This window comes from Notechis scutatus, chromosome 1 (genome assembly GCF_049901735.1).
Source record: "Notechis scutatus isolate UNSWTSFEM ecotype Mainland chromosome 1, rNotScu1.2, whole genome shotgun sequence".
NCBI classification, from domain to species: Eukaryota; Metazoa; Chordata; class Lepidosauria; order Squamata; family Elapidae; genus Notechis; species Notechis scutatus.
Genome location: NC_142009.1, coordinates 4263157 through 4279311, shown reverse-complemented (window position 1 = coordinate 4279311; position 16155 = coordinate 4263157). Strand labels below are relative to the sequence as shown.

The following is a 16155-nucleotide window of genomic DNA, read 5'->3' as shown; positions in this document are numbered from 1 at the left end:
GTATGAACGCCAGCTGGGTGACTTTGGGCCAATCGCCAGGAGACTGGGAGTTCTAGTCCTGCCTTAAGTATGAACGCCAGCTGGGTGACTTTGGGCCAATCGCCAGGAGACTGGGAGTTCTAGCCCTGCCTTAAGTATGAACGCTAGCTGGGTGACTTTGGGCCAATCGCCAGGAGACTGGGAGTTCTAGTACTGCTTAAGTATGAACGCCAGCTGGGTGGCTTTGGGCCAATCGCCAGGAGACTGGGAGTTCTAGTACTGCCTTAAGTATGAATGCCAGCTGGGTGGCTTTGGGCCAGTCGCCAGGAGACTGGGAGTTCTAGTCCTGCCTTAAGTATGAACGCCAGCTGGGTGGCTTTGGGCCAATCGCCAGGAGACTGGGAGTTCTAGTCCTGCCTTAAGTATGAACGCCAGCTGGTGGCTTTGGGCCAGTCGCCAGGAGACTGGGAGTTCTAGTACTGCCTTAAGTATGAACGCCAGCTGGGTGGCTTTGGGCCAATCGCCAGGAGACTGGGAGTTCTAGTCCTGCCTTAAGTATGAACGCCAGCTGGGTGGCTTTGGGCCAATCGCCAGGAGACTGGGAGTTCTAGTACTGCCTTAAGTATGAACGCCAGCTGGGTGGCTTTGGGCCAATCGCCAGGAGACTGGGAGTTCTAGTCCTGCCTTAAGTATGAACGCTAGCTGGGTGACTTTGGGCCAATCGCCAGGAGACTGGGAGTTCTAGTCCTGCCTTAAGTATGAACGCTAGCTGGGTGACTTTGGGCCAATCGCCAGGAGACTGGGAGTTCTAGTACTGCCTTAAGTATGAACGCTAGCTGGGTGGCTTTGGGCCAATCGCCAGGAGACTGGGAGTTCTAGTACTGCCCTAAGTATGAACGCTAGCTGGGTGACTTTGGGCCAATCGCCAGGAGACTGGGAGTTCTAGTCCTGCCTTAAGTATGAACGCCAGCTGGGTGACTTTGGGCCAATCGCCAGGAGACTGGGAGTTCTAGTACTGCCTTAAGTATGAACGCCAGCTGGGTGACTTTGGGCCAATCGCCAGGAGACTGGGAGTTCTAGCCCTGCCTTAGCCATGAAAACCGGTTGGATGATTGGGCAAGTCCCTCTTTCGCTCAGCCCTCCCCAAGAAAGACCCCACCTCCAGCAGAGAGGTCTTCTCCACCCCACCGTGCTGCTAGCAACTGTCCAGCGTTCCCATCCCGGGGTTCACCTGCGCCATCACGTCGTGCGACCAGATGTCCGAGGCCAAAGTGACGTGTCCTTTGCTCTCCGCTTCCGAGGGTCTCAGCAACGTCGGGCCGAAAACAGTGGCCAGATTGTGTAGGGACATTTTGTTGACGGGCTCCTTCTCGGCAACCCTGCGGCAACGAGACAGGTTGAGAAGCCCGTGAGAATCTGGCGCCAACCGGGGCCGATCTCAGCCTTCCTCCCAGCCAAGCCCAGGTGGAAAGGAATGAATGTCTCACCTTTTCCCAACCGTCCTCCTTCCCCTTCCTGCTATTCCTTTCTTTTTGGGGTGGGTATATGTTTTCTTTTTACTCATAAACATTTTGAATACAATGCATATCCTTTATGACAGTGGTCACCAATCGGTGATCCGCAAGAAAATGGTGGTCCGCAGAGAAATGTCCCCCCCACAAAAGCAATTAATGTAGGTTGCGCGGGAACACAAGGCTGCACCACCCATTTGGCTCGCGGGAACACAAGGCTTGCATCGCTTGCATTGCGAACAACATGAGGTAGTGAGGGGAGGGGGGAAAGGGCGGAAGGGGGGGAACTTGCCCCACACGCCCCACACGCCTGGCCCGACCACCGGGCTGCTTCTTTCCGCTTCTTCCTTCTTTTGCTTTTGGCTGCAGGCAAGGAAAGCAGCCAAAGTCTTTCTTTCTCTCCCCCAAACTCCGTCAAAAATGAGTCTTGGGGACCCTGCAAGGCCTCCTGCTCCAAGAGGCTGCAAAGACTCATTTCTGGTGGAGTTTGGCGGAGAGAAAGAAAGACTTCTGCGGCTTCTGCTGCTTTCCTTGCATGAAGCCAAAAGTCTCAGTCTCTCTCTGTCTCTCTCTCCCAAATAAAGAACGATCGATCGGTAAGAAGACGGGGTGGGGGATTTCCATGCAGACTTTTTTGGGGGATTTTCCCAGGGTCTCTGGACCGTGGGATTTAAAATGATGAGTTTGGTGGTCCCTGAGGTCCAAAACCAAGACAAATTCCTTGTGTGTCCAATCACACTTGGCCAATAAAAGAATTCTAATTCTAATTACGAAAAAGCAAAAGAAAAATAAACAGAAATAACAACCCACATACTTATCAGTATATACTAATTAGTATATATACAATAATAATAGCATAACAAAATAATTTTTAATAGATTTCTCTTTGAATTAGCTTATTTATAATTCTGTTAATTATATCGACATGTTTATAATTATCAACCCTCTTTGCATTCCATTCAAACATAACGGTAATCTTTCCTTGCCTGGTTTCTACTTTTTATTTCTAACCACTCATAAAATCTGCTCCATGTTAAGTAATATTCTGTGTCTTCTTTGTCCTTTATTTTAAATGTCAATCTATCCATCTCTGCACAATCTAATATTTTCCGAATTACGTCCTCATCTGATAAGAGTGTTCTCATTTTTCCAACATTGTGCAAAATACAATCCTTGCAGCTGTCAATACATGCAAAACTAAATATACCGTCTCTTCGTCATAGCCCTCTGGCCTTATACCCAACAAAAATAATTCTGGTTTTAGATCTCTATGTAGCTGAATCGTTTTTTCCAACCATGTATGTCTTTTCCTGCTGTTCCTCCCCCCTCCCCCAAAATGATACAACTTCAGTTGGGATCCTTCGAAAGGTAACTCTCGAGTTACGACCACAATCCAATCCAGACTTCCCGTTGCTAAGTAGCGAAGGGACTTTTGTCCCCCATTTTCAGACCTTGCTTGGCCAGAGTTGTTAAGTGAAGCGCTGCAGTGGCTTCCCCATGGACTTTGTTGGTTAGAAGGCCCCCAAAAGGGGACCCCTCCAGAACCCCGTCATAAATACGGGTCAGTTTTAAATGCATCACCACGGGAAAGGTGCAACAGTTGTAAGTGTCAAAAACTTGTTATAACTCATTTTTTTCAGCGCTGTTGTAACGTTGAATGGTTGGTAAATGAATGATTATCAGTCAAGGACTATCTGCAGGCCAGGATGTCCAGCCTTGGAAACTCTTAAGATCTTTGGGGTTTGACTCCCAGAATTCCCCAGCCATGTTAAAACATGGGGGGCTAGGGAATTCTGGGAGTGAAAGCCCACCCCTCAAAAAGCAGGCTGGCTGGGGGATTCTGGGAGTGGAAGTCCACCCTCTTAAAGCATGGCTGGCTGGGGGATTCTGGGAGTGGAAGTCCACCCCTCTTAAAGCATGGCTGGCTGGGGATTCTGGGAGTGGAATTCCACCCTCTTAAAGCATGGCTGGCTGGGATTCTGGGAGTAGAAGTCCTCCCTCTTAAAGCATGGCTGGCTGGGGATTCTGGGAGTGGAAGTCCACCCCTCTTAAAGCATGGCTGGCTGGGGATTCTGGGAGTGGAAGTCCTCCTCTTAAAGCAGGCTGGCTGGGGGATTCTGGGAGTGGAAGTCCTCCCCTCTTAAAGCAGGCTGGCTGGGGATTCTGGGAGTGGAAGTCCTCCCCTCTTAAAGCAGGCTGGCTGGGGATTCTGGGAGTGGAAGTCCACCCCTCTTAAAGCAGGCTGGCTGGGGATTCTGGGAGTGGAAGCCCTCCTCTCTAAAGCATGCTGGCTGGGGGATTCTGGGAGTGGAAGCCCACCCCCTTAAAGCAGGCTGGCTGGGGGATTCTGGGAGTGGAAGCCTTCCCTCTTAAAGCAGGCTGGCTGGGGGATTCTGGGAGTGGAAGTCCTCCCCTCTTAAAGCAGGCTGGCTGGGGATTCTGGGAGTGGAAGCCCTCCTCTTAAAGCATCCTGGCTGGGGGATTCTGGGAGTGGAAGCCTTCCCCTCTTAAAGCAGGCTGGCTGGGGATTCTGGGAGTGGAAGTCCTCCCCTCTTAAAGCAGGCTGGCTGGGGGATTCTGGGGTGGAAGTCCTCCTCTTAAAGCATCCTGGCTGGGGATTCTGGGGTGGAAGCCCTCCCCTCTTAAAGCATCCTGGCTGGGGATTCTGGGAGTGGAAGCCCTCCCTCTTAAAGCATCCTGGCTGGGGATTCTGGGAGTGAAAGTCCTCCCCTCTTAAAGCAGGCTGGCTGGGGATTCTGGGGTGGAAGCCCTCCTCTTAAAGCATCCTGGCTGGGGGATTCTGGGAGTGGAAGCCCTCCCCTCTTAAAGCATCCTGGCTGGGGGATTCTGGGAGTGAAAACCCTCCCCTCTTAAAGCATCCTGGCTGGGGGATTCTGGGAGTGGAAGCCCTCCCTCTTAAAGCATCCTGGCTGGGGATTCTGGGAGTGAAAGCCCTCCCTCTTAAAGCATCCTGGCTGGGGGATTCTGGGAGTGAAAACCCAACCCACTTAAAGCAGGCTGGCTGGGGGATTCTGGGGGTGGAAGCCCTCCCTCTTAAAGCATCCTGGCTGGGGGATTCTGGGGGTGGAAGCCCTCCCCTCTTAAAGCATCCTGGCTGGGGATTCTGGGAGTGGAAGCCCTCCCCTCTTAAAGCATCCTGGCTGGGGGATTCTGGGAGTGAAACCCAACCCACTTAAAGCAGGCTGGCTGGGGGATTCTGGGGGTGGAAGCCCACCCCTCTTAAAGCATCCTGGCTGGGGGATTCTGGGGGTGGAAGCCCTCCCCTCTTAAAGCATCCTGGCTGGGGGATTCTGGGAGTGGAAGCCCTCCCCTCTTAAAGCATCCTGGCTGGGGGATTCTGGGAGTGAAAACCCAACCCACTTAAAGCAGGCTGGCTGGGGGATTCTGGGAGTTGTAGTCCACAAGATCCCAAGGTTGAACCTGTTCTCTGCCATTGCAAATTCATCCTTTGCAATTCCCATCTTCTTTCCGTCTTGCCCAAATTCAGGGCTTTGGAGATCTCCTACCCCTTCCTTCACTGCCATCCCAACACCCCACACACACACACACAAACATCACAGCCAGCCCGTCCTGGAAACCAGGGAGCAAATATATCCACATCGAGAAACAGTGGTGTGCAACATCTGTCCTCTCTCAGTATTGACAAGCTGAACGCCCTTTAGCCCTGCCCTGCCCTGCCACACAGATGTGCAAACGGCGCATGTCCCCAGTCCTGAGTAAGGGACCCCCGTGGATTCCCTTGCAAGCCACATTAATTCTCCATACCCCCACCCCCACCCCCCATTTTCCAGCCGGTTGCAGTTCCTCATTCCATGCCGGGTTAAAACTCACCAGAGGGAGGCGAGTGTGCAATGCCAGTCCTCAATTCCAAAATTCCCCACGGTGTGTTTCTGGGGCCAGCTGGGCCCGGCACCAAACCGCAGCTTCTAAAGCGGTACGTTGTGTCCCCAGCAGGAGACTCCAGGTGCAAGCGAGGACAGGGAAAATTTGGCAGACTCCCCCCCCTCCCTGGAACCTTAAATTGGGGAAGGGAATTGGATCTCTCAGCCTTAGTGCCCCCATTATTATTATTATTATTATTATTATTATTATTATTATTATTATTATTATTATTATTATTATTATTATTTTAAAAAACAGCATTGAACAGAATCCAAAACCCCCCTCCCCAAAATACAATTTCTTTGCAAAGACAGGTAAATTCTTTTGGTCAAATGTCCTGCAATTTTTTTTCTCATAAAGTTTTTTTATTTTATATATATATCTATATATATATATATCTAATCTCTATCTCCATCTCTATCTATCTATCTATCTATCTATCTATCTATCTATCTATCTATCTATCTATCTATCTATCTACCTGCGAAATGCCACTCACACATCATCACAAAATCTCCAGAACCGTAAAGCCTACAAACTTGACATTCAGCCCGTATCTTCCTCTTGGCTTCTAGGGGCTCATTAAGAAAGGATTTTTCGAAAGGACCCTCAGAGCATTTAGAGTATTTCCTATATTATTATTATTATTATTATTATTAACATGCTCTGATGCTAAGGAGTTCTACTCCCCCTCCCCACCTGAAAAGAAATCTCTTCCAAATGCAAAACAAAAGCAGAGGAGAGGAGTTTCAGTTTCACAGCACCAAGCAGCTTTAGTACAGAACAGTTGAGCTAAGCCACGCCCAGGCTCCTTGCTGTCTCCTTGCTCACACAGCAAATACTCTTTCAGTTTACAAACAGCCGTCAACTCTCTCTCACACTGACAGGATGCTAGCCAGATAAATGCCAATGGATAACAGATAACAGATAATCAGAGTTGGAAGGGACCTTATAGGTCATCTAGTCTAACGCCCCACGCTGGTCGGCAGACGCAGAAATTTTATCCCCTTATTTTCCTCCCAAAAAACTAAGCCGGACCACATAGTTTCGTAGCGAAGCATAGGTATCGAGCTAGTTATATATAAAAATTCCATTTTTAGTTTGTTGTCTGGGTACAAAAAGGTTTAGAAAATAATCATCAAAGTGTTTACATTAATATTCTTACATTAATATTCATTCTATCATAACAATAATAATAATACTGATACTTGCTTATCCATTTGAGCAAGCCTCCCCTTTCCACCCCATTGTTTCTTTTCTTACATTTTCCATGTTTTTAACTTCTGTTTTTGTCAGCAAACCATTTATAAAATAAACCCCAAGTCAGAAAGTACTCAGGTTCTTCCTTTTCCTTCATTGTAAGTGTCAATCTATCCATTTCTGCACATTTCTAATATTTTTTTAATCACATTTTCATCTGTAAGGATTTCTCCTCTTTTCCACTGTTGTGCAAATGCCCTGAAATTTTTGATGGCAGTTTAGGAGTTGCCCCTTTTAATGAAAAAATAATAATAATAATGATTTCCTGGATGAAACATTTCAGATACAACATACAACTAGAGGATGGGGAAAACTTTGGACGAAAAATTATAAATTAACAATGGCAGCCATGTACAAAGAAAATCTCTACAAAATGTTCTACTGTTGGCCTCTAACACCAGCGAGATTGGCCAAAATCTACCCAAGTCTGAACCCGATATGTTGGAAATGTAAAAAGACACCAGGCACCTTCTTTCATATGTGGTGGTTGTGCTCTAAAGCAAAGAAATTTTGGAACAAAATAAGGATTTGCCTGCAAGAAATAACTGGGGGGGAAATAGAACTTAAGCATGAAATGTTCCCATTAGGAATAATTAGAGATGATTACAAGAAAGAAATTGAATATATAATAATACACATATTGACAGCAGCTAGGATAACGTATGCTCAAAACTGGAAATCAGAGAGTAGTCCCACAGATAATATGTTGATTAAAAAAATTATGGATTGTTTGGAAATGAATAAACTTACGATGGAATTGCAGGAGAAGGAAGAAAAAAAAATACTACGTGGTCTGGGAGAAATGGTATGTTTGGTTAGATAACAGGAACAAAAGATAATGCAAAATGTAAATGTAATTGATGTACATATGTATGTGTGTGTGTGTGTGTCTGTATGTATGTAAATGAATATGGAGAAGTCAATGCCACAACGCACTGCAAACATTGTAAATTGATTTGTTTTTAAAACTAAAACTTTAATAAAATTTATTTTAAAAAATAATAATAATTCTGCATTCCTGTAAATGCAAAATAATAAGGCTGATGTCCCCAGGCTAAAAGGGAATTCTGCCCCCCGATTCCTCTGCCTTTGGAAATATTCTTTTACCATTTTTATTTTTAAAAAAGCGTTCTTACTTTTATTTACGGCTCTATTTTTGTGACGTCACTTATACTTATTATCTTGTAAACAATTGGCAAATCAAATAAATAAATAAAATAAATAAAGCGTGTTAGATTTTACCCTGGCTGTTTCCAGATGTGCTTTTTTTCATGTTTTCAATGAAATTAGTCCTCCGACTTACAATGGTTCATTCAGTGACCAAAGTCATAAGGGCACTGAGAAAAGTGACTTATGACCGTTTTTTCACACTTATGACCGTTGCAGCATCAAAATCTGGATACTTGGCAACTTGACTCCTATTTATGATGGTTGAAGTGTTCCAGGATCCCCTTTTCATATGACCTTCTGGCAAGCAAAGTCAATGGGGAAGCCGGATTCACTTAACAACCATGTGACTCACTTAACAACCAAAATGATTTGCTTAACAACGGTGGCCAGAAAGGTTGTAAAATGACCCCCTTTGGTGACCTTCACGACAAGCAAAGTCAACAGGGAAGCCAGATTCATTTAACAACCGTGGGCCTCATTTAACAACTGAAATGATTCGCTTAACAACGGTGGCCAGGAAGGTCGAAAGATGGGTCAAAAACCCCATAATAACACATATCTCACTTAGCAAAGGAAATGTGGGGCTCCGTGGGGGTCGTTAAGTCAAGGAACCCCCCTGTTAATTCACTGGGAAGCTTTGAAGCGGGAACAAGGGGTGGAAAACGGGAACGTGCCAGAGACATCAATGAAAAGAAAAACCAAAAAAAACACCCCAAAAGAAGGGAAAACTCACCTTTTTAAGTGTTCTAGGAGGAAGAGGAAGGTGATGAGGTTGGGGTCAGGGAGGGAGCGTAGAAGGTGCAGCATGCAGTTCTCCTTGGCTGTGGGATCCGAGAGAGCTATGAAGAAGAAGAAAATATATATATATATAACAGGTGGAAATGAGAAAGGAAGTGGGTAGGTGGTCTGGCAATTGGGCCCCCCACCTACCATGATATGGATTTAATTCAGAGGTCTCCAAACTTGGCCCCTTGAAGACTGGTGGACTTCAACTCCCAGAATTCTCCAGCCAGCATAGCTGGCTGGAGAATTCTGGGAGTTGAAGTCCACCAGTCTTAAAGGGGCCAAGTTTGCGAGCCCTGATTTCATTGTACAGGGCAACTGCAGTCCCAGAAGCTGGAAATCCATTCATCGGCCTTTATATAGGTACTTTTCAACGTAGAACCATTCGTTTAATGACGGTTCAAAGTTATAACCACACTTGGGGCGGGGGGGGGGGGGTATGATCGACGGCCATTTTTCACACGACCGTTGCAACCTTGGTGGTGGGTCATGTGATCAAAATTCAGACCCTTTGGATGCTCGATCCATCAGTCATTCTGAATAGAGCTGGAAGGGAGATTCGAGGTCTTCTAGTCCAACCCTCTGAGACCCTCCTGCTGAGACCCTAGACCATTCCAGACAATTGCCTGTCCAATCTCTTCTTAAAAACCTCCAGTATTGAAGCCGCCACAACTTCTGGTGGCAAGCTGTTCCACTGGTTAATTGTCCTCACTGTCAGGAAATTATTCTATTCTATTCTATTCTATTCTATTCTATTCTATTCTATTCTATTCTATTCTATTCTATTCTATTCTATCATTTTCTATCCCATCCTATCCTATCCTTATTTCTATTCTATTTTAACCTTATTTCTATTCTATTCTTATTTCTATTTGAGGCTATTCTTAATTCAATTCAATTCTATTCTATTCTACATTATTCTGTGCTATTTTCTATCCTATTCTATCTTATCATTTTCTATCCCATTTTATCCTATCCTTATTTCTATTCTATTCTTATTTCTATTCTATTCTTATTTCTATTCTATCCTTATTTCTATTCTATTCTAACCTTATTTCTATTCTATTCTTATTTCTATTTGAGGCTATTCTTAATTCAATTCAATTCTATTCTATTCTACATTATTCTATGCTATTTTCTATCATATTCTTTCTTATCATTTTCTATCCCATTTTATCCTATCCTTATTTCTATTCTATTCTAACCTTATTTCTATTCTATTATATTCTTACTTCTATTCTTATTTCTATTTCATTCTTATTTCTATTCCAGTCTATTCTTAATTCTGTTCTATATTTATTCTATGCTATTTTCTATCCTATTCTATCTTATCATTTTCTATCCCATCTTATCCTATCCTTATTTTTATTCTATTCTATCCTTATTTCTATTCTATCCTATGCTTATTTCTATTATATTCTGTTCTTATTTCTATTCTATTATTTCTATTCTAGTCTATTCTTAATTCTATTCTATATTATTCTATTGCATTTTCCATCCTAGTCTCTATCCTTTCATTTTCTATCCCATCCTATCCTATTCTAATTCTTATTCTTTATTCTATCCTACCCTGCTCTACTCCGCTCTACATTACATGATATTCTTATTTGTTTTGTTTTGGGTGTCTTAGTTTATCATTCCTTGCTGGAGCAAACCCACAAACTGGTTTCATTATGGAAACTTTCCAAGGGTGCAGATTTGCCAAATCCGCACCAGATGCTGGATGGGAGGGAGGAGGGAGCAGGGGGCCAGCCAGCCAATCAGGAAGCGGGATGGGAAACCAGATGTCCAGCAGATGTTGTTGATTTAAAACAAGCCAGCACGTTTTAGAGTAAACAAGTGCAACAGCACGGAAGAAATCCCTTATTTTACAGTTAGTCCTCGACCACCATGGAGCCCAAAACCTTGGTTGCTAAGTGAGACATTGGTTAAGCAAGTTTTGTCCCATTTTTACGACCCTTCTTGCCACAGTTTGTTAAGTGAATCACTGCAGTTGTTAAGCCAGTCACACGGTCGTTAAGCAAATCCCTTGACTTTGCTTTCGGAAGGTCGCAAAAGGGGATTGTGTAACCCCGGCACGCACGACCGTCATAAAGACAAGTTGGTGGCCAAGCAGCTAAATTAGGATCCCGTGCCACAATGGTCGTTAAGTGTGAAAAACGGTCATAAGTCACTTTTTTCGGTGCCGTTGTAACTTTGAATGAACCGTTTTAAGTCGAGGAATGCCTCTACTAATGCAAACTTTCCCCAAAATGAAATTGGTTATGCTTTGGTTTAGAGCAGGGGTCCCCAAACTTGGCAACTTTAAGACTGGTGGACTTGGGTGACTTTGGACCAAGCACCAGGGCGTAGTCCTACCTTAGTCAGGAAAGCTAATTTGGACCAAGCACCAGGAGGTGACGAGTTCTAGTCCCACCTTAGCCATGAGAGCCAGCTGGGTGACTTTGCGCCAATCACCAGGAGATGGTGAATTCTAGTCCCGCCTTAGGCATGAAAGCCAATTGGGTGACTTTGGGCCAATCACCAGGAGACTGTTAGTTCTAGTCCCGCCTTAGTCAGGAAAGCTAATTGGGTGACTTTGGGCCAATCACCAGGAGACTGGGAGTTCTAGTCCCGCCTAAGCCCCAAAAGCCAGCTGGGTGACTTTGGGCCAATCACCAGGAGACTGGGGTTCTAGTCCCGCCTTAGCCCCAAAAGCCAGCTGGGTGACTTTGGGCCAATCACCAGGAGACTGGGAGTTCTAGTCCTGCCTTAGTCATGAGAGCCAGCTGGGTGTCTTTCGGCCAATCACCAGGAGACTGAGAGTTCTAGTCCCGCCTTAGTCAGGAAAGCTAATTGGGTGACTTTGGGCCAATCACCAGGAGACTGAGAGTTCTAGTCCCGCCTTAGTCAGGAAAGCTCATTGGGTGACTTTGGGCCAATCACCAGGAGACTGAGAGTTCTAGTCCCACCTTAGTCAGGAAAGCTAATTGGGTGACTTTTGGGCCAATCACCAGGAGACTGAGAGTTCTAGTCCCGCCTTAGTCAGGAAAGCTAATTGGGTGACTTTGGGCCAATCATCAGGAGACCGTGAGTTCTAGTCCTGCCTTAGGCATGAAAGCCAATTGGGTGACTTTGGGCCAATCACCAGGAGACTGGGAGTTCTAGTCCCGCCTTAGTCAGGAAAGCTAATTGGGTGACTTTGGGCCAATCACCAGGAGACAGTGAGTTCTAGTCCCGCCTTAGTCAGGAAAGCTAATTGGGTGACTTTGGGCCAATCACCAGGAGACTGAGAGTTCTAGTCCCGCCTTAGTCATGAGAGCCAACTGGGTGTCTTTTGGCCAATCACCAGGAAACTGAGAGTTCTAGTCCCGCCTTAGTCATGAGAGCCAGCTGGGTGACTTTGGGCCAATCACCAGGAGACAGTGAGTTCTAGTCCCGCCTTAGCCATGACAGCCATCTTAGATGACTTTGGGCCAATCACCCAGGCGAACCAGTCGTAAAAATGTGACCGTTCGGCCTAATCAGTACGAAAAAAAACAGCTACCAGTTCAGTCGAACTGGTATTTCTTTTCTTCCCCCCACCACCAACGATCAGCTGTTCCGACAATCAGCTGTGCTGGGATCCGCATCGCTGACTTACTGCCTCGCCTGGGAGGCTTCCCAGAGGCCCAGGAGACCCCAAAAAATGGAGCGTGGGGGGGAGGGTGCTGCAAAAAATGCCACGCCCACCCCATCACATGGCCACGCCCATCTAGCCACGCGCATAGTAAAAATATTTGCATCGTCCCCGCCCCCCCTAAATACAGGTGCAGGGAAGTCCTTACCGATGCCTTGCATAAAAGTTGGATAGAGCCGGTCTGTCAAGAGGGGCTCCGGCAGTTCGCGGAAGTACAGCTTCAGGGTCCCCGCGATGGCGTTGATGTCCATGTCGCTCAGCATCACCAGGATGTCTTTGCTGTCTAGGGTTCAAATCAAGCCTGGGTTTGGAGCAGCTGTCTCTCAAAGGGGGGGGCAACTTGGAAGTTGGACGGACCTCAACTCCCAGAATTCCCCAGCCAGCATGCTTTATGGTGAACTGACTTCAACTCCCAGAATCCCACACTTCAAGAGGGGTGGACTTCTACTCCCAGAATTCCCCATTATTTCAGAGGGGTGGGCTTCTACTCCCAGAATTCCCCGTGATTTCAGAGGGGTGGGCTTCTACTCCCAGAATTCCCGTGATTTAAGAGGGGTGGGCTTCAACTCCCAGAATTCCCGTGATTTCAGAGGGGTGGGCTTCTACTCCCAGAATTCCCTGTGATTTCAGAGGGGTGGGCTTCTACTCCCAGAATTCCCTTTGATTTCAGAGGGGTGGGCTTCTACTCCCAGAATTCCCCGTGATTTCAGAGGGGTGGGCTTCTACTCCCAGAATTCCCCGTGATTTCAGAGGGGTGGGCTTCAACTTCCAGAATTCCCTGTGATTTCAGAGGGGTGGGCTTCTACTCCCAGAATTCCCCGTGATTTCAGAGGGGTGGGCTTCTACTCCCAGAATTCCCCGTGATTTCAGAGGGGTGGGCTTCTACTCCCAGAATTCCCCGTGATTTAAGAGGGGTGGACTTCAACTCCCAGAATTCCATGCCCTTAATGGGAGTGTATTTTAACTCCCAGCATTCCCCAGCCAGACACCAAGCGTCTAAAAGCTGGCTGAGGAATTCTGGAAGTTGAAGTCTATGCATCTTAAAATCCCTGTGGTAGAAAAACACGGGTTTAAACCTCCATATTTAGAGGCAGCCTATCTCAACATGGCAGCCACAAACACCATGTGAGCTTGAAGAGCTGTTGGCTGAATTGGAAACCTCCCACTTGGGGCGGGGGGGCAACACTAGAATATGAGCATGCCATGCACCATCATTTGCACACTTCCAAGATGGGTGGGTGGATGGATGGATGGATGGATGGAAGGAAGGAAGGAAGGAAGGAAAGAAGGAAAGAAGGAAGAGAGAAGGAGAGGAAGGAAGGAAAAGAGGAAAAGAGAAGGAGAAAGGAAGGAAGGAAAAAGGAGGAAGAGAGAAGGAGAAGGAAGGAAAAAAGGAAGAGAGGAGAGGGGAAGGAAGGAAAAAAAGGAAAAGAGAAGGACAGATAACAGGTAACAGATAATCAGAGTTGGAAGGGAACTTGGAGGTCATCTAGTCCAACCCCCTGCCCAAGCAGGAGACCCTACACCATTTCTGACTGATGGGAGTCCAGGCTCTTCTTGAAAGTCTCCAGTGATGAAGCTCCCACAACTTCCGAGGGCAACTTCTGTTTCACGGATTGATTGTTCTCACTGTCAGAAAGTTTCTCCTTATTTCCAGGTTGAATCTCTCCTTGGATCAGGAGCTTTAGAAAATAGCTTGACCCCTTCCTCCCTGTGCCAGCTCTTCAAACACTGAAGGAAGCCTCTCAAATATTGAAGAGAGGAAGGAAGGAAGAAAAAAGAGGAAGGGAAAATAAGAAGGAAGGAAGGAAAAAAGGAAGGGAGAAGGAAGGAAGGAAGGAAGGAAGGAAGGAAGGAAGGAAGGAAGGAAGGAAGGAAGGAAGGAAGGAAGGAAGGAAAACTCACTGGAATCAAAGGCGGCTTTCAAGGCCTGGATGTCCGTGGCCACCCCTGAGATCCGATAGATGCCGACCTCGTCAATGCCCCGTTTCTCTACCTCCTCCACACACTGGCGCACAACGTAGGGGATCTTGGAGCGCTCACGCCTGCGGGAGAAAAGACAGCATGGCGGGTCAGAGAGGAATTCTGAAGGTGCCCCAGCAACTTTGAGCTATGTGGACTTCAACTCCCAGAATTCCCCAGTTTTGTTATTTTTAGTAATAATTCATGGTGGTAGACCTCCTTCCTCCTACAACACCAACCCTGTAAAGTGTGGTGGGCTGAGAAAGGCCGGCCCAAAGTCACCCAGTTGGCTCTCATGCCTAAGGCGGGACTAGAACTCACCGTTTCCTGGTGATTGGCCCAAAGTCATCTAAGATGGTTTTCATGCCTAAGGCAGGACTAGAACACCCAGTCTCCTGGTGATTGGCCCAACGTCACCCAGTTGGCTTTCATGCCTAAGGCGGGACTAGAATTCCCAGTCTCCTGGTGATTGGCCCAACGTCACCCAGTTGTCTTTCATGCCTAAGGCGGGACTAGAACTCCCAGTCTCCTGGTGATTGGCCCAAAGTCACCCAGTTGTCTTTCATGCCTAAGGCGGGACTAGAACTCCCAGTCTCCTGGTGATTGGCCCAAAGTCACCCAGTTGTCTTTCATGCCTAAGGCGGGACTAGAACTCCCAGTCTCCTGGTGATTGGCCCAAAGTCACCCAGTCGGCTTTCATGCCTAAGGCGGGACTAGAATTCCCAGTCTCCTGGTGATTGGCCCAACGTCACCCAGTTGGCTTTCATGCCTAAGGCGGGACTAGAACTCCCAGTCTCCTGGTGATTGGCCCAAAGTCACCCAGTTGGCTTTCATGCCTAAGGCGGGACTAGAACTCCCAGTCTCCTGGTGATTGGCCCAAAGTCACCCAGTTGGCTTTCATGCCTAAGGCGGGACTAGAACTCCCAGTCTCCTGGTGATTGGCCCAAAGTCACCCAGTTGGCTTTCATGCCTAAGGCAGGACTAGAACTCCCGGACTCCCAGTGTGTAACCTGGCATCTTAACCACGAGATCAAACCGGATCTTCATATATGTTCTCCATATATATTGTTGCTTTGTCGCCCTTCTCCCCGTCTCCCACAAACACACCCATCCCACACGCGTTATGCATTTCCCTTGCTCAGCTTCTAAGCCCACCAGCCCAACCTACTTGGTGACCACGCTGATCTTGACTCCAAAGACCCCCGTCTGCTTTTTCGAGGGGGTTCTCTTTAGGCTCATATCCCGGCTTGTGAATTTCATGGAAAATTCGACTTTCACCTGGGAAGAAAAACAAAACAAAACAAAATAGACAGATCAGGAAATCACATGGTTGCAAAATATCAGGCAAAAAAAAAACAAAGTGTTCCTGGTTAGGGGGGGACCTTAACTACACTCCTTCAGACAAATGGTTATCCAATACCTTCTTTAAAACTTCCAGGGTTGAAGCATTTACAACTTCTGGAGACAAGTTGCTCCCCTGATTAATTGTTCTCCCTGTCAGAAAATTTCTCCTTATTTCCAGGTTGAATCTCTCCTGGGTCAGTTTCCATCCATTATTCCTTGTCTGGCCTTCGGGTGCCTTGGAGAATAGCTTGACCCCCTTCCTCCTCTCTGTGGCAGCCCCTCAAATATTGGAAGATGCTCTCCTGTCTCCCCTGGTCCTTCTCTTCCCTAGACCAGCCAGGCCAGGTTTCTGCATCCGTTCATCGTATGTTTTAGCCTCCAGTCCCCACTATAGATGGATAGATAGATAGACAGGGGACAGGCACACAGAGATAGATAGATGATAGATAGATAGATAGATAGATAGATAGATAGATAGATAGATAGATAGATAGATAGATAGATAGATAGATAGATGGATGGATGGATGGATGGATGGATGGATGGATGGATGGATGGATGGATGGATGGATGGATGGATGGATG

The 16155-nt window shown here is 46.7% G+C and overlaps 1 protein-coding gene across 1 annotated transcript in view; it reads right to left on the bottom strand.

Moving 5' to 3' along the window:
• Positions 1–16155, bottom strand: part of LOC148132661 (active breakpoint cluster region-related protein-like) — a 57371-nt gene that overhangs the window by 13493 nt on the left and 27723 nt on the right. Inside the window, exons 3-7 of the mRNA XM_087969364.1 lie at positions 15395–15504; positions 14170–14309; positions 12413–12547; positions 8557–8662; positions 1211–1358 (exon numbers count right to left, since the gene is read on the bottom strand). Of these exons, the coding sequence (XP_087825490.1) occupies positions 1211–1358; positions 8557–8662; positions 12413–12547; positions 14170–14309; positions 15395–15504 (639 nt within the window). The remainder of the gene's footprint in view (positions 1–1210; positions 1359–8556; positions 8663–12412; positions 12548–14169; positions 14310–15394; positions 15505–16155) is intronic.